We start from the raw sequence: 19655 nt of genomic DNA, 5'->3' as shown, positions 1-19655 counted from the left end.
TATTTGCTGAAGCATATGTTGGCAGATTGACAAGTCTTGTAAGATCCTTGTTCTTGAAGGACTAGGCTGTTTTTGGAGGCTCCCTGTATACGACTGCCTCATCTGTTTAATATCTGTTTCACATCGCCTTGTTATTTCAACTCTTCAAATTGTTATTAGACTTAAATTGCCCCTGTCTCAACTTTTTTGGAGCGCGTTGCAATCATCTGATTTGAAATTACTGTACATTTTCAAAAAACAATGAAAATCACAAGGAAAAACATCATATAATGTGTAGTTGTAGTGCTTTCAATATAGCAAAGGGTGAATATAATTTACAGATCGCTCCTTTTTGTTTTTATTAGCACTTTTCATACTGTCCCAATTTTTTGGGAATTGGGGTTGTACAACTGAAATAAAAATCTAACTTATTTAAAGCATATTTTGTTTTGGAGAGAATTTTGTGTGACTTCAGAAAACAATGGCAGTCAATGGGAAAATCTTAATTTTTAAGCTTTTTGTTTTTAAGGTGACTAGTGTGTGACTTTAGCAAGCGGTGACATTCAATATTAATATTTTATTTCCCAACAAAACTGCTGTTGTGATAGAGTGTCAACCACTGTTATGTGTAGAATGTGCAGTTCTGCTAGGCTGACTATCTGAGGGTTCAGCTTTCCTGGAGTGTGACATGCTAAAACTACTTTTGTACAAATTGTATTGTTATTGGTGTGCATTTAGTTTTCATCACCTCATATTAATTGAGAGACTACATGGAAAATGTTTACTTTTAAAAATGTCATTTGTTACACTGCAGGACCATTGAAATGGACAGGTGAAACCAAAAAGTTGAATAAAAGTTTTGAAAAACTTGAAATGGTGAACAGTTACAGCATCTTAACATACACTTTCCTTTGTTCAAAGATATACATTTTAACCTAAAATCTTTATGTTGAACAAAAAAAAAAAAAACATCCATTTGACTTCCCTCATGAAAACATTTCACATTATTAGGCTATATAGTTGCTTTGAAGTTATTGTAAAAAAAAAAAAAAAAAAAAAAAAAAAGTAATGGCATGGTAAAAAGTTAGTTTTGAAAAAAGATCCAGCATCATTTGTTTAAAGATGCCAATTGCTTTAATATTTTGCTGTCTAATGATATTCATTCATGTTTAAGTGTCCAAACACTGGATCACTTAATCTGTAAACGTACATAAGAAGTTTGTAAATGTTGTAAATATACAGTATAGCCTACTATGTAATGTACTGAAATTCTTGTTTACCATTTCACAATAAATTTGGTCTAAAAAGCAGAAGCTCGTTAAGGCTAAAATAGGAAATTTGTTTGTACTTGTGTTTTGAAAACCGAGCAATTTGGCTCTTTAAGTCAGTAACCATCTTAAATTAAATTGTAGATGTCAAATTCTCCATAACGTGTGATGGATTATTTCCATATGTGTTGTGGTGAGCAAATCCCATATGTTTACACGACAGCAGAGTTCTTTCCAGTTAAAATTAAACAGCCAATCAACTGACAGCGGTCAGTATTTTTACTTTCTTTGCGCGCTCACGATCTACACAGCACAGATGGTCGCGCGCTTCCCTCATTCTCATTGTGGAGTCATCAGCACTGAGGCGGGATTCGCGCGCGGAAAAGAGTTCGTTAAAAGGAATATTCAAATTCGCGCTTGTTTACTGTGGAGGAGATTTTGTTAAATTGAAGTTTGTTTGTTTGTCACGTCGTTACAATCCGTCAAGTTTACTTGGAGTTAAACTGAGAGAAAGTTCCGTTAAAAGAGACAACTGAAGTGCACTGGAAAGTTCAGCTCGAGTCCTTTTCCTTTCGGTCAGCTTTTGGTCGCTCTCCTCATTTTCAGTGTTTTTATTCACAGGCTGACAGAATGTCTGCTTTTTCGTCGAAATAGCTTTTCCCGCTCACATTTGGAGTATTTTTGGGATTAAATCAGTGTGTGTTATTTTGAGTGTCTTTATCAGTGGCTTTTCACTGGCGAACAGTTTTAAACAGCTGTTTTCCGTCAGTTTGCGTCTTGAATCAATGGTCTCTGCTGGAGACCCTCCACCGACAGAAGTAGTTTTAAAACATTACTTTCTGCCTGTTTAAGTACGGTTAAACGGGTTCCTGTTGAGAACATGGACAAATACGACGATTTGGGACTTGAGGCGAGTAAATTCATCGAGGACCTGAACATGTATGAAGCGTCGAAGGACGGCTTGTTTCGCGTCAAGAGAGATGCGGGAAATAACCCGGATTTTGAAGAAACTAGGAGAGTTTTTGCCTCCAAAATGACTAAAATACACATGCAGAAGCAGCAAGAGGAGATGGCAAGGAACAGTTTGGCAGCAAGAATGAATGGAAGCCACGAGAAATTGTCAGATAACACATTGTACACCAAAGACAGACCACCCATCAACAGTTATAGGCAGGGGGGTGAAGCAGCAGCCAAACCACCCATCATGTCTGGACCAATGACTGGCACTGCCAGTGTGAATCCATACATATCTCACGAAGGACAAAAACATCATCCAGCCAGCCAAAATGATGGATCCAACAGGGGTTATGGGAACAGTTATGACAATAAGGTGATTGGGAATGCTTATAACCCAGTTCCAGTGCCAGCTGGAGCAGCACCCTCTAGCAGCCCCCCTCGCACATGGACGTCAAGGAGCAGTCACCCTTCTCAAACACCATCATCCCTTCTCTCTAACAGCTCTTCCTCCTCTGGTTCACCTGGAGTCACTCCTCCAGTGTGCCAGGGCTTCCCTCAAACCTTTGCCCCATCAGGGAAGTCTCTCTCACAGTCGCCCACAGGAACCTACAGGGACGCATATCACAAACCTCAGCAGATCAGTCTGGCACAGTGGTCTACCAGTGGGCAGACATGTCAAAATGGGGTTCTTCATAACGTTGGCACCTCACCTACACAGGTGACCCCACCGCCACTGTCCCATGGAGAAAAGCAAGGTGAGTCGCCCCAACCCAAGAGCATCGCCCTAACCACAAGGCAAGGCCAGGGCAGCCCAGCCGTGCCCACTCCCACACCGGTGGCTCCTGTAGAGTCTGCCGATGATGAATGCTCGAGCCCTTGTCGGGCACTCAAACTGCCATGTCAGACCCTCCATATACAGACAGATCAGGGGCCATCTGTAGCTGAAATAAAATTAGAAGCTCTGACTGAACGCCTGGAAAAGGAGATGGACGCCCAGCCAAAGGCTGAGTACTTTGGTAAGCAAAACATGATCACTGCCAGTGTGTTTTTCTATTTATCTTTTTAACATCTGCAATTACATTTAGCAGCTTGCTGACTGAAAAACAGGCTGTGTGTCCACTTGACCTTCACTCTGTATGTGAGCTATATAGCCAATTGTGTGTAAGTGTGTGAAAGAGCCATATATTAGATGCCTTCCCAGACCTTTTCCTTTCCAGAAGCTTTTCCTGAGCCTGTTTCCTTCTCATCTGCTGGTAATTTCTTTTATTTCATCACATTTAAATCATTTGCGGTTACCCATTTAAAAAAAAATATATATATATATATATATAAGGTGCACTCAGTAATTTTTCCTGGTTTACTTTATAATTTTTTTTAATTGAAATTATAAATATAAATATTTAATAGAAACAGACTGTATATATTAAATCACATACATTCCTTTGTTCACATGAGATGAAGACTCCAGTCACATCAGTATGCTTATAAAAGCTGTTTTATTCTCTTAATGGGGGCTGCCATGTTAGAATCACATGACGAATACTACTTGCTTAATCTCTGTAACTGTCTTGTTATTTGATACTTTAAATAATAAATTGAAGTATTCATGGCTGACTGTGAATAGTGAATTTTTACATTGGCATTATTAACTGAAAACTATTGTGTTTGAATGATGTTGCATCCATGCACCTAGCCTTAAGTGTCTAAGACGACAAACAAAAAATGACTGAGTGCACCTTTAAAGTCTAATTTATGGAAAGTTACTAGTCAGTAGTTATACTATATTCATTCACATTTTTCTCTACATCAGATCTACCAATTGTTAGCTGTGCCAGGCTATATCTCAAAACCACACACAAGGTATTTATTGTTGTATTCTCAGTGAGGAGTTTACTTTTGTTTACTTTAGTTAAAGCTACTATGTAACTTTTTTTTTTTTTTTTTTTGTTAAAAAATAACTAAATGTTATTAATGAGAGAGTACAACAAAAATCCATCTTCCAAACCATGTCTTTACCCAAATACACTTTGATAAACCTATAATAAAGATTTATATTTTAAAGCTGTCGGGATGGATTTCGCAGGAAATTGCATACATAGGTCATTCGCCTGTGCGTGTTGACGTCATATCCGTACACAGAGAAAATAAGCTCCGGCTACTGTAGCGTGTGTATGGTGTGGGAGTAACGTGAACCTGAATGTTTGTTGTCACAACAAATGAGAAAATTTGATGATGGATCATACAAAACGGCAAACCTCCAGGGAATTACCGGTTGTAAAAACAAAGAAACTCCAAACAGAGCAGAGTCTACAAGCTAAAAGGGAAAGCAACAGAGTCCGTAATAAAACCCGAATCAATCGGTGCAGAACTTTTTACTTGCTTGCACACGTTTTTATATAAATAAATACTTTAGTCAAGGACATGTGAGTCTTGAAATGATGTTGACCACTGGTTGGTAACAATTACAATCTATAAATTAGTTACTACCATGGTCTATTTGGCCATGCAAATTTCTCGCTCTAATTGAAAAATGTCAACTCGCGCGAATGAAGCGATTTCGCGTGTTCGAGTTGCGTCATTCGTGCCGCCTTCATGCATTGACTTTGTATGTAATCGCGCAACGCGAAACGCTTGCTTCGTGTTGTATGTAAATGCACCATAAGTCAGTGGTTCTCAAAGTGTGGGGTGTAGGGCGTGGAAGACTGACCTGTTCTCAAATCACTTTCACACATTCAGCAAAATAAGTGACAATACACGCAAGAACCAATGTGTGCAATTTCTACACTTCTGCTTTTTCTCCTGCTTTGTGAACTGCACAAAGCATGTAATAGTGTCAGGTGCGCTCTCAAACTGATGTCTCGCGCACCAGTTTAAAAAGGGGGAAACAATGAATTAACACTGATATTTCGGTCAGTCTCTCACACAACACTATCGAATGGCTTAAAAAGAATAGATATATAAGGCACAAGAGTTAAGGACGACTTGTATGATGCTTTTGGAACTTGGACAGTCTGTCACCATCCTCTCATCTCTCAGTCTTGTCGCTGACAGGTAGTACCTCAGCGTTTCTCAGCGCTGGCCAGGATGGGCCAATCACAGTCGTTTATTCTTACTGGAAGTTTACTGGAGTTTAAAAATGCTTTTATAGATACTACTGAGGTGGATTAACATTCACAGGTATGAATCCTTGCACTTTATATTATTATCTTTAAAAATATAATTAAAAACTATCCAGTGTAAATGTCTCCATTGAGAGAAAAACGTTCTGCTAAAGGGAGGCATGACTAAATATATTTGAGAACCACTGCTTTAAGTGTTTTCATCTGAATGAAAAGCTTTTTGCTTAAAGGAATATTCCAGGTTCAATACAAGTTAAGATCAGTTGATAGCATTTGTAGCATAATGGTGATTACCACAAAAGTAAAGATAATAATTGTAATAATAATTATTTAGACTCTCTTTTTCTTAAAAAAACAAAAACAAAAATGTTTGAATTACTCACATTTTAAAAGTATAGCAACTAGACAAACAATATGCATGTTAACATGATTTTAGTGAGATAAAATCGCTTTCTGTGTCAAGTTATATAAATTTTTACAACTTTGTTGCCATGACGATATAACCCTAAATCGGTCGCAAAAACGTTGATTTTTAACAACTCTAAAGCACCAATAATACATGAGTTTTAACTGAATTAATGTGGCCTAAGTGCTTATAAAATTATAAGCTTCACATTTCTGCCTTTTAAACCCTTCAAAAATTGACCCCATTCTCTTCCATTGTAAGTGCCTCACTGTAACCTCAAAGAAAAGCAGGGATGAGTCGAGAATATTTTTTTTGTGATAATCAACATTATGCCACAAATGCTGTCTGAGCTTAACTTGTATTGACCCAGGAGTATTCATTTAAATAGTTTAGGTACCTGAGGACTTTAGTCCTGGTAGATGTCAAATTTAATTAAATGCAAACGAGGCAGAGAGGGATGCCGTTCAGTAATGTATGCATTTGTATCAAATTAAACATCTGATTAAAATCCAAAAAAGAACTATGGAGCCTCCAAAAGTAGACTAATAAAAAAAGAAAACGCTGGTGGCCTTTGTGTGCAGGTTTAACCAACAGGTGACAAAAGGACTGATGAGAAGGACCAGACAAAATGTCAGCATCCATGTCTCTCTGGATCTTATTTATAAGCCAATGTTTCTAAAGAAGTATGTTGGCTTTACTGGCTAACAGAAAACGGTGACAAGTGTTGACATCTGTTGTTGCTTCTCTTTATGTAGTTCAAATGTAACTGGTTTGATCTCTAACCACACCTGGATGTCTTTTGGAAAATGGCAAATTTGCATGACCACATTTGTGTTAATGTGCCACAGGAACCTGTCCATAATTTTAGAAACTCCAATAAGAAAACGCCTGTTAAACTCAACCATATGTCTGTCATTGATGGAAGGCCTAGACCTCTATCAGCATCACGGGGGAAAACATGAAAATATGAAAACTTCCTTCATATTTTTACATTTGCTATCATCTGAATTTGTGAACATTAGCACCACTCAAATGATTAAACCATGCATAATTCAGTTGAAAGTAATCTAAAAGTAATCAGATTAGATTACCCAAAAAATGTAATCTACGAGATTATTACGTTACCAGTTGCATTTTTTATCATGTAATTTGTTATCAGTACCTGATTACAATTCAAAAGTAATCCGCTCAGCATTGTTCATAACACACAAACCACCGCTGCACTCGCAGTCCGGCTGCCGGCACTAATATTACACCATGTATATAGAGATTAGGGTTTGTTTTGTTGTTTAATATTCATTATATGCAGTTTATCACCTCATTTTGGTTTAATGCATTATTACAGCTGTTAGAAGTTCATTATTCTCTCTCTGTGAGCGAGTCATCAGGATTACCATATACACAAATAAATGGGCACCATAATTTATGCAAGTGCATTATTATTTATTTCTAATTTAAATCAGCATACATCTGTAATATAGGCACATTTATGGTTCATCTTACATCCGTCAAACCTTAAATAGCAGTCCAAATTCCAAGCTTTTAAATGACACCTGTTTTTAAAATAAGAAGCTTTTAATGAATTAGCAAGCAGTTCAGAACCTTTTTTTATATCAGTATCGGCCCAGAAATTCCATATCGGTGCATCCCTACTACACAGACAAATGAATAATTTCCTTTAGCCATATCACCGGATATTCGTTGTTTACTTTTGCTGTATAATGTGTTCATTAGGGGATAGCTCGGTTAAATTGATCTAAATGAAGTTGCCAAGCGAGGATTAAACACATGGAGTATTTGTGTTGTAGCTCACATTCTCCTGACCTTTGTACTATACTCTGGCTTGAAACTGTCGCTCACTCTGACTCATCATGACAGAAAATAGACTTGTTTGCCTTGCATAAGCTGAATAAGGATCTTTTTTTTAAAGTGAGGAGTAGGTGTAAAAGTACATTGTTAGCCCCACACAATACTCTTTTTTTTTTTTTTTTTTTTTTTTTTTTTTTTAATTTATTTATTTATTTATTTTTATTTATTAGGAGCACTTTAAATTGTAAAAACTTCAACAAGTCAGAACAAGCATTTAGTTTGTTGTTGTTCTTGTTGTGTTTTTGTTTTGTTTTGTTTTTTGTAAAGAAAACGAGTGGTGCTGTCCCTGGTAAAAGTTGCCACCACAGTGTTCTGGGTGGTTGCTAAGGTGTTGCTTGGTGTTTCCATGGGTGGTTCTGGGTGGTGCTTACTGGCCCAAGACAGAAAAGCTCACTCTCAAGCCTCTAATGATAGTCTAGTCTCTATGTTTGGCTTGAGTTCCTCCTTTTGTGTTCCTTTTTCCCTCTGTGGAATTTTTCACCCATTTTATCATGTGCCAAGTGAATATTGGACAAAATCGAACAAACACTTTACTCTAACACCTTGTCCTGAACAGTCAGACAGAACAGTCTGTTTACTGAACGTAAAACATTTTCTCATTGAAGCTGTGTATGGGCACATGCTTTCTACAGCATACCTTGAGGGGATAAATACATAATCACACACACAAACACACACAGGGCAAAGTTACTTTATGAATCGTGTCCAAATTCAGCATGTTACCATTATTTATGTTCACGCGGTACTCCTGTTGTTATTTCGCCGATCTCCACATGACAGGGAAGTGGAGAGAAAGTCAGAGCGAGCCACTTTGTGTGTCATCCCTGATCCCTTTACCATTCTGAATCAGTGTGTGTGTGTGAAGAGAGCAACATTCGGTAGGTGTGTGACACCCTCGGCCAAAATCAAGTAGTTCAGAATCAGCTAGTGAGATGGCGAGATAAATATACTGTTATGAGAAGGATTTTAGACCCATTTATTGAATGGGCTACATGGCGCATCTATTAATAAATAGACTTGAAACACTGCTATTTGAAATTTTTGTTTTTAAAGAAGAATGTTGGTAACACTTTACAATAAGGTTACGTTTGTTAACATTAGTTAAAGCTGCACTATGAAAATTTGTTCTTTGTAGTGACATCTGTGGTTAAAACCTAAAATTGCAAGCAACTTGCAGAGGAACATTTGATGTCAGTTGTGATTTGGCACTGATCTTCTGCACGGTTAAATCTTATTGTTCGAGGACTAGAGGATATTTATCTGCAGATTAGTCATGACGTGGAATTTTCATGTCGATATTATGGTGTTCATTTAAACATTTGTAAACAAGATATTATTTACTTTGAGGAAGATGAACAACACTGTTAATTACATATTTTAATATGTTTATTAGAGTTAGGGTACTCAAGTTCGGACTCGACTCATGTCTGAGTCATGAGTCCAATTTTAATGGACTTGTCACGGACTCGGATGCATTTTTACTCGGACTTGACTCGGACTTGAGACTTTCTGATTTTTTTCCGAGTCCATGGCATTTGTGATGCAATGAAAAACAAACAAACAATCAAATAACATAACAACGGGTGTCCAAACATACTTTTTCCCCAGACGTCCTCTTTTTCAGACCTGAAAAAAGCGTCTAGCCAGGATTTCAAAATTGCCTCTAAATGTCCGGGATTTGGCTTTATATTCATATTGATGTGCTCTCTACAGTTAATACTATCATACATTCGGTATATTTGATACTGCGCATCAGTTTTCATGTGTATATATCCTTACATGTGATTATTCTGGCTGAGAGCAGCAGCGGGCACTCTTTCAAAGTACTTTTTTAGCTCTCTCGCCCACATGCCCATGCTGAATGTGTGTGCAGGAAAGAGATCACCATTCCCCAGACGTGCTCTGCCGCTCTCATCCAGAAATATCAATAACGTAAGGACACTTTAAAAAGTGCATTCCCCAACTCTGCAAATTATTAAATAGAACACATTTTATCAGACTCACGCTTACTACACAGTCATTTCTAACTGAAAATGTTGGCTATATCGAGACAAAATTTTCTACGTATCAGGGACATTTAAACTAATATGATGGATGAAATAGACCATGATGGAGATTGTACAACTCAGTCCATCACATATTTGTAGCACAACCTCTGTGTGTTTCCTGTAATGCTGACACTTGCATTTCAATGGCAAAAAAGTCAGAAAATACAATGAAGAACACAAGTTAGGGGAGAAGTCTCTATTCACCTATTATCCATACTAAATATAACGTGAAAAGAACAAAACGTCAGCCCTAGGTGAGTTTGATCTTGACTTTAGGGAAGTAGGCTACACCTGGACACAGCAGGAGACTGAAAAGTGTGAAGTGTTGTACTGTAGTATATAAATATTTTTTTTAATGGTAACTTTAATGGAGTTTGTGTATTCAACAATCCTGACGCAAGTAATGTAGAAACCCCTAAGTAATTCTTTTTATGCTTTATGATAATGTATTGAGGACCATGAATTTCTGTTAACATCCAGAAGGGAAGACCATGTGGAGGCACTGGATGATGTTTCGATATGCACCTGTGTCCTGTTGATGTGTTCTGGTTGCTGAGTTTGCAGTAAATGGGATAATAAGCCACCATGGTGTTTATAGTGTCAATTTGACAGCTGCTGCTCTGAAGGGACGTTAAGGAATGTCTGGAATTTACAGAGTAGCTAAACGAGGACAAAGAAATGACAATAAATTAAAGACACTTTGATGAAGTCTAATGGTGGTTTTACTTCTGTTGACGGGTGGCGTCCCCTCTTTCTGGAGTCAGTTATGCTTGGCCTCTCCCTGCTGCTTCGTTTTGTTTTGAGAGAGACACTGGAAGAGACGTTAGTTGGCATACCCAACAGACATACCCACAGCAGGCATTTATGCTTTATGGCTGTGCTCTTTTGATAAAGGATTCCTTAATCTCCTTAGTCTACTGGATGACTTTATCTTAATTTTTGTGTAGGACTCTTGGCTTCTTGTCCCACAGCTCTTGAGTTAATGGCCAGCTCGGTTGAAGTACTGTACTCAGGGTCTAAAATAAATTAATTTTGCTTTTTTAAAAAAATTTTTTTTTATAAAATATCCCTGATTTTTTTAGCCGTTCTTTCTTTTGTGGCAGACAGCAGAAGCCATTATGTCATGCAGAGCATTATATATGAGTAGAGGTGTAACGATTAGCTCTGACAATGATTCGATTACGATTCTTCCACTAATGTTTACGATGCATCATGAATCTGAAATTTGGTCATGATTCGATCAGATTTCATTTTTTTTTTTTTTAATACAGAAAAAAGGTTAATTGTTTTACTGAACATTCCTAATTTAGACTGCACCTGAGTTGAGCACTAGAGTCACATATGCATTTAAGACCAAGGAGGATTGGTTTATATGTCTGGCTACATATATAAACAAAAAATACATTACATGAGATGCACTGTAAATATGAATATGTTACGTATAGACATAATATTTTACATATAGATTTGTTACAAGCATAATATATATCTGATATGAATAAAGGATAACATATGTCTAATGCAACATAATGACTTGATTCAAACACACACAAAAAAGACGGTGAACCGTGAAATAAGCGTGATTGTAATATTATATAACGTTAACATTTATTGCACCAATAATTAAAGATGAAATTTCAAGATCCATGTTTAGAGATAAGGAGTAGCTGGAGATGCCAGGGAGAGAGAGGGAGAGAGAGAAAGATGCACACAGCAGTGTTCGTGTGTATGTGTATGTGTATGTGCATTTGGCTATGCTGAAAAGCAGTTTTATGTTGTGTTTGTTTATTAAAAGTCTTTTTGGTTGATTACCCAGTTCCTGCTTCCTCCTTTCTAATGAACAAGAGACCTGTCTGGCACAGTTACAAATGTAACCCCGGTTCTCTGATAACAGGAATGAGGTATCTCACCACCCTCCTTGCAGCAGCACAGGGAAGAGATATGCTGAAAATGACGTAAAGGCAGGTGACAGTGGCTTATCAGGAAGTCGGGGCTTTCTGGTCACTGCTGTGACTTGTCTTTCATTGGACAGACGTGGTGCTATAAAATTGCTTCCATGAGGTGTTTTCCCATAGTGAGAAACCACTCTCCTGTTATCAGGGAACTAGGGTTACATATGTAACCTTACCTTTTGTTCCTCATATTTATGTTTGGGTTGCTTAATGTGGGGAATATTTCATATGTCACCTCATGGAGTCGTAAAAAAACGTAGGCATCCTGATAACATTTTCTGCTTTGCGTGTTTTCATTTGATAAGTCATTATCAGCAAGGTTATTCTTACTTATTAACCACTGTTTCATCATCATACCGAATGGTTTGGAATATGGTGAGTAATGGTTCCAGGAGCATTTACACTTGAGCACGGTTCAGTATGGTACAATTACAAACTATTGGGCCGCATTTCTTAGCACGGTGAGCTTACCGTACTCAGGACAGACAGTCAATTCAGCCGACTCATGACTGGCCACTTCTCTAGTCAGTTTATTCGAATTCTGATTTCACAGCACCACGATGAAAAAAGAAACCGTAACCGTGTCAACAAGCCTGGATTAGTAAAAAAATGGTACGATTCAGCAGCAGTAACTGCTCGGCCCGATGGTGGAAAAGTGTTTTTTGATTCAGAAATGTATGGTCTTGCAGTTATAATAAGGATACTGGCAAATTGACAAATAATTTTTTACTCAAATTTGGTGTTTGGCGAGTGATACTGGCTGTACTAACACATTTGTATGCATATATAAGCTCATGTGTGTTAGTAAAAAAACAGGATCAGCCAATTATTTGAACTAAAGTGCATAAACAAATTCCACTGCTGATAGGAATTCTACTGATTGGGCTTCCCAGTTCTCAGTGGCTAATTTGCTGGTTAATAGTCATTTTGAGCAATATTGTCCTTTGTGCAACATGTAGGTCACTGGATGAGCTGGAATGTGAGTGCATCCCCCTGTATATATCACCCAACTACCTGTGAAACTCTGTTAGTTCCATAGAAAAGGATGTTGTTATTTCTCAGATGCTGTAGTTTGATGCTTTTTTTTTTATGGAATGGTATGTAGAAAATGTTCCTTCTCCTGGAAAGATATCACTGAAATAAGTGTCCTGAGATATCTCACCAGTATCTGTGACAGCACAAGACTGTGTAAATGGCAAACAAAAATGTGACCGCGGGCCGCTGTCACATTCTTTGATCAGCCAATCAGAAGACTTTGATGCACTGTTGCTTGTTTTTTACAAACTGAGAGACAAGTTGAAATGATTATCTGTGGTAATCGACAACGTCTGAGATGCTATCCATGGAGCTTAACTCGAATTTACACCAAAAGATTCCTTTAACTGATTTAAAAGTGCTACAAAATGTTTAAATTGTTTACTTCAAATGTTTCTTTCCATGAAAAGCAGTTTTGTAAGGCAGGTGTGGGTCTGCTAGTGTTTGTGTGACTGTGCCTGGTGTGTTTGGACCAGTCTTTGCTAAGTGAGCAGAACTTGTTAGTGTGATGTTTGCTGAATACCAGACGAAACAGAGGCTCTTTTGTGTGGGGCGAGTGCTGCGGGCTCTCCCTGATGTGCTCTTCTAAGAGGAGACCTCTGTCGGTGTAACGCTGTTATCTCAGTGGGATACTGCTGCTCATAGTGGGATACTGCTGCTCATGCTTACTTCAATGTTCTCCTAGCACACTACATGCCACGCAGAACAGCCTGAACCACAGAGATTGACAAAGACCCTCTTGTGCTCGCGTTTCACCTCTCTAACAGCCAGTCTTGTGATTTCATCTTAATGTAAAATTCTCTTAAGTTTAAAGGGGTCTGCTGGTGGTTTACTAATTGGCTCTCACGTTACCATGTGGTCTATGTATGTGTGTTTTTGTCCATGTAAAGTATTAGAAGTATAGTATGATTAGCCACACTCTTTTAGGGTGTCAAGCTGTTTTGTTTGTTTTTTCACAAGAAAGACACACACACATTTCTGTTCTATAAAATTTAGAGTAGAAATGTTCATTACATTGCATCTCAGTGAGCCCTGCTGAAAAGACCAGGATGAATTTCCAGGCTGGTTTATGCTGGTGCAGTAATTGCTGGTTTGGTGCTGGTCTAACTGGTGGAGCAGTGTAACCATTATAAGCAAAAGGTGCTGGTCAACCAGCATAGTCTTTCTGGTGAAGCTGGTTGACTAAGGACGTCTGATCAATCTAATTAAGAAGTCTTATTGAGATCTTATTTAAAATAGTTGTCCTTCCCAAAGTTTGGACTCACTTGACCAAATTAATCTCATCTATAGGGTAGTCCATTTAATGCCTTATCTTAGTGTGATTAATTATGTGAAAAATAATGTGGTCAAATTAACGCAATTAATCATGCCACTTGACCGTAAGTAAATTTTGTAATAAGCAATTCTCCAATCATCAGTGCAGTTCAAGCAATTACCCCCTTAATGTTTTCGCGAATCCAGGGTATTCAGGGCAGCCTCAGCTTCAGGCTGTACAGGAAACGTAGCAGAGATGAGGCTCTTGAGAGCAGGCCGTACAGCCTTTCACAGATGCCGCACTATTGCATACAGCTGGACGGAGTGCAGCAAAATGCAGGGATCTTCGAGACATGTTTTTCACAGTTTGAAACTGTGTTTAACTTGATAAAGCATCCAAAAAGCACGGCATTTGGGGCGCATGATGCTGAAAACCATTGAGATGCAATGCAACCAAAGTGAGATGCAGACGGAACACGTCCTGTGAGAGACTGTCAAACTTAAACAGCAAAATGAATAGCTGTCTAGAGTAGGCCAATAGTACGCTTATGTACAGTTGAAGTCAGAAGTTTCCATACACTTAGGTTGAAGTCATTAAAACTCATTTTTTAACCACTCCACAGATTTAATTTTAGCAAACTATAGTTTTGGCAAGTCGTTTAGGACATCTACTTTGTGCATGATTTTTTCCAACAACTGTTTACTGCCAGATTGTTTCACTTTTAATTGACTATATCACAATTCTAGTGGGTCAGAAGTTTACATACACTAAGTTAACTGTGCCTTTAAGCAGCTTGGAAAATTCCAGAAAATGATGTCAAGCCTTTAGACAGTTAAACAGTTAGCTTCTGATAGGAGGTGTGCTGAATTGGAGGTGTACCTGTGGATGTATTTTAAGGCCTACCTTCAAACTCAGTGACACTTTGTTTGACATCATGGGAAAATCAAAAGAAATCAGCCAAGACCTCAGAAAAAAAAAATTGTGGACCTCCACAAGTCTGGTTCATCCTTGGGAGCAATTTCCAAACACCTGAAGGTACCACTTTCATCTGTACAAAGAATAGGATGCAAGTATAAACACCATGGGACCATGCAGCGATCATACCTCTCAGGAAGGAGACTCATTCTTTCTCACAGAGATGAACATAGTTTGGTGCGAAAAGTGCAAATCAATCCCAGAACAACAGCAAAGGATCCACAGTAAAATGAGTCCTATATCGACATAACCTGAAATGCTGCTGAGCAAGGAAGAAGAACTGCTCCAAAACCGCCATAAAAAAAAGGCAGACTACAGTTTGCAAGTGCACATGGGTACAAAGATCTTACATTTTGGAAAAATTGAACTGTTTTGCCATAATGACCATCGTTATGTTTGGAGGAAAAAGAGTGAGGCTTGCAAGTCAAAGAACATCGTCCCAACTGTGAAGCATGGGGGTGGCAGCATCATGTTGTGGGGGTGCTTTGCTGCAGGAGGGACTGGTGCACTTCACAAAATAGATGGCATCATGAGGAAGGAAAATTATGTGGATATATTGTAGCAACATCTCAAGACATCAGTAAGGAAGTTAAAGCTCGGTCACAAATGGGTCTTCCAAATGGACAATAACCCCAAGCATACCTCCAAAGTTGTGGCAAAATGGCTTAAGGACAACAAAGTCAAGGTATTGGAGTAGCCATCACAAAGTACTGACCTCAATCTGATAGAAAATTTGTGGGCAGAACTGAAAAAGCGTGTGTGAGCAAGGAGGCCTACAAACCTGACTCAGTTACACCAGTTCTGTCTGGAGGAATGGGCCAAAATTCCAGCAACTTATTGTGAGAAGCTTGTGGAAGGCTACCCAAAATATTTAACCCAAGTTAAACTATTTAAAGGCAATGCTACCAAATACTAACAAAGTGTATGTAAACTTCTGACCCACTGGGAATGTGATGAAAGAAATAAAAGCTGAAATAAATCATTCTCTCTACTATTATTCTGACATTTCACATTCTTAAACTAACATAGTGATCCTAACTGACCTAAGGCAGAGAATGTTTTCTATGATTAAATGTCAGGAATTGTGAAAAACTGAGTTTAAAAGTATTTGGCTAAGGTGTATGTAAACTTCTGACTTCAACTGTATATATAAACAGTATACTGAGGCAGACGAGTAAAGCATTGATAAGACAATACAAATATTGGCTTTAGAATCTGAAATATTGTTTATTTCCATATTATTGAACATAAGCCTATCATTGGCTTACGGTTCACAGCAATCCTTTTTGCAACTGAATTTGTCAATTTGTCAGAGATAGAGTTATTAAAAGGGTTTGTCTAAGGACACGTCAATGTACTTCTGGATGGATGCTTTTGGAGCATCTCACTTTGGTTGCGTCGCATCATAAACATACTGTTTTTAGGTCACTGTGTCAAGTTAAACCGAGTTTTAAATTTAGAAAAACACGTCTTAAGAACTGAAAAAGCATGTGCGAGCAATGAGACCTAAAATCCTGACTCAGTTACATCAGTTCTGTCTGGAGGAATGGGCCAAAATACCAGTAACTTGTTGTTAGAAGCTTGTGGAAGGCTACCTAAAACTTTTGACCCAAGTTAAACAATTTAAAGGCAATGCTTCCAAATACTACACATACACTTTAAAAAGCAGCTCAGGATCCACCTCATGAAGTTGCTTGAGAGAATGAACCAAGTGCTGGACTCTAGACAAAGAGTGAATACTGTGAAGAAATTCAAATATAAGATAAAGTAGTTTTGATTTATTTAACTTTTTTTTTTCCATTGCTGCAAATTCCCATACTTCCATTTGTGTTATTTCATAGTTTTGATAACTTTACTAATAAGGCCGAAACACGCTCTACTCAAGTACATGAACGCAGATGAGAGAGCTTGGCCGCCGCATTGCCAACGTGCGGTCCAGCTGAACATGCTTAATGTGCATTCCTGCGTTATTGTGGAGGTAACAAACCTCTGTACCTAAGGGGGAGATAGAGTTTCCATCTAAAGTAATAACTGGATGTGTTATTATTCAGGTAAGTTGCTATAAATACTGTATATTGACTTTAACTGAATATCTCAACAATAATCTATTCAAACTGCTCTGCCTTGACAGTAGTTGGCTTAAAAGAGAAAACTGTTAGTTCACACTAATCTTGCTATAGCGCCCCTTGTGGCAAATTTGAGAATGCAACGTGTGCTTGAGTTGTATTGTGAATTGTGGTCTGACACATCTTTGAACGCAACTACTAGTGGTGGAAGAAAAAATGGATTCAGCAATGCATCGCAATTCTTTCTAGAACAATTCTGAATCAATTCTCAAAAAAATCATAGTTAATTCTGAGTTCAGTTTATCAGAATCAGAATGAGCTTTACTGTCAAGTATGCTTACACTCACAAGGAATTTGTCACGGTGACAGAAGCTGTGCAAAAAGAATGCAACCATATTAACATACAAACATATACATTTAAACATATATACATATAGTGACATAAAAATAAAAAATAAGATATAACATAAATAAAAAGAGAAATATACAACAGAGCAATAATGTTGTTCAAATATTTTATATACAGATACACAGTTATGTGCAGGTGAAGTAATGTATTGAAGAACATGTAGGATATGTTAAAAAAATATAAATTAAATATAGATATGGATGATTGAATATTGGACATGGTTGTGTTGGCAGTTTTAACTGTTCATGAGGTGGCCGGCCTGAGGGAAAAAACTGTTCCTGTGCCTGGCTGTTCTGGTTCTCAGTGCTCTGTAGCGCCAGACAGAGGGCAACAGTTAGGAAAAGGAAGTGTGCTTGGTGAATGGGGTCAAGAGTGATTTTACCAGCCATTTTTGTCAGCAATTGAAGCAGCAGGGAACTTCACACTGCTCTAGTTTATAGATAACTTGTCAAGGAACAACATGAAAGACGGGCTTGTGCTTGCACAGAATGGGAAAAAAACAGCTGATAATAATAATGAGACAGTGGTTCGTTTTTATTTTCGAAAAAAAAAAATCTCCTGCTTGCCTGCTGCTTTCTCTCTGTTTAATTGGCTCTTGCTGATTGCCGCTCTCTCGCTTGTCGGGTTAGTGCGGACGCCTGACTCGGGTTTGAAATCCATTGTAGCTTTTGGAACGGGGTTGTGTGATCTGAAACTTCTTGTCGCAGAGCAAACTGTAGGTGCTACTGGTTGTTTAAATCAGTTTTACTATCAGAAATAATCAAGAATTAATTGTTATTAATTATGGAATAATCAAATAACAATTAAATAACTAAATAGAATTTAACTCATTAAACTATTCTCCAGAAATGATCAATAATTAATTGTTATTAATTATGGAATAATCAAATAACAATTAAATAACTAAATAGTAATTAAATAGAATTTAACTCATTAAATTCTATTCTCGGGGCACCACTCTTTGAAAAGAGAAAAATGATAGCAAGTTACTGATTGAGTCTCATAAAAGAAAATCTACCCTGTAGGTTGAGTATCTTAATTGTTAATCAAAATAATCAAAAAGGGGAAAAACTAGTTAAATTATTGATATACAAATCTAATAGTAATCTAGTTACAGTTAGTTTCTAACACCAATAAATTAACAGTACTCTGAGGTAACTTGGGAGTTCTTCACGTGGCAGAGGTTGGCTTCAACACAATATTCAAACAAAAACAAACAGGAGTACTTATTATAATATAACAAGATTTATTATAATCAAGCAGTAGTGAACACAGCCAATACTATCCGAATATAATCCAAAAATAAAATCAAGGATATCCTAAGCTAACAGTGGAGCTATATGCTAGTGTGTGTGTGTGTGTGTGTGTGTGTGTGTGTGTGTGTCCAGGTGTGGTAACAAAGGAATCAAAATGGAGGATCAGGTTCAAAATGGAGGGTTAAATCCAAAATGGAGCTGATACCACGTGCGGATGGAAATGAGCGGACACACAAAGGCACTGACGGAACAGGCGGGAGAATTTGGTTCGCCAGCCAGTGAACACAGCCAATACTATCCGAATATAATCCAAAAATAAAGTCAAGGATATCCTAAGCTAACAGTGGAGCTATATGCTTGTGTGTGTGTGGGTGTGTGTGTGTGTGTCCAGGTGTGGTAACAAAGGAATCAAAATGGAGGATCAGGTTCAGAATGGAGGGTTAAGTCCAAAATGGAGCTGATACCACGTGCGGATGGAAATGAGCGGACACACAAAGGAACTGATGAAACAGGCGGGAGAATTTGGTTCACCAGCCTGAGTCGAACACAAACCACGGCGCCACTCACTCAATGAATATCAGTGAGAGAGAGAGAGCGAGAGAGAGAGGAAAAGTGCATGCAGTTTAGTTAAGGGTAACTGCTCGTAACAGCGGGACTGAATTACTAGTTCAAATCACTCAACAAAACAAACGTAACCCCAAAAGAAACTAAAACAAATGAGACAGCGAGCAGAGTTTAACATACAAAAATACTCAAAACATCAGCATTTAGAATCAAAAATACGATTTAGATTCACAAGAAACAAATCACAGTTTCTAAACTAAATCTGCCCAGATATCAAGCCTTACTTGGGAAATCCTGTGTGATTTCAGTAGGGTTGTCCGTTGGAATTCCTGTTGCATTGAGCGGTCAGGAGAAACGGTCTGGATGGTCCCTTGTCTTACGCTCGTCAGCGAAAAGACTCGTCTCGGCTTTATTCTTCGGATCCAGCGATGGAGAAGAATGCAGAAAGTAGTCAACGTTGAAAGAAAAGGAGGGAGAAGGGAAACTGGTCGCCTTTC

The 19655-nt window shown here is 38.0% G+C and overlaps 1 protein-coding gene across 2 annotated transcripts in view; it reads left to right on the top strand.

The window, feature by feature from the left end:
* Positions 1-1440: 1440 nt before the first annotated feature.
* LOC127452626 (LIM domain-containing protein 1-like) overlaps positions 1441-19655 on the top strand; it is a 70321-nt gene continuing 52106 nt past the window's right edge. Inside the window, exon 1 of one of the 2 annotated variants that reach the window (XM_051718250.1) lies at positions 1441-3220. In XM_051718250.1, the coding sequence (XP_051574210.1) occupies positions 2128-3220 (1093 nt within the window). In that variant the 5' untranslated portion in view covers positions 1441-2127. The remainder of the gene's footprint in view (positions 3221-19655) is intronic. The other variant, XM_051718249.1, reaches the window with a different exon arrangement.

Source organism: Myxocyprinus asiaticus, chromosome 15 (assembly GCF_019703515.2).
Source record: "Myxocyprinus asiaticus isolate MX2 ecotype Aquarium Trade chromosome 15, UBuf_Myxa_2, whole genome shotgun sequence".
In the NCBI taxonomy this organism is placed as follows: domain Eukaryota; kingdom Metazoa; phylum Chordata; class Actinopteri; order Cypriniformes; family Catostomidae; genus Myxocyprinus; species Myxocyprinus asiaticus.
The sequence above is the reverse complement of the archived record's forward strand: the minus strand, read 5'-3'. Positions and strand labels throughout refer to the sequence as shown.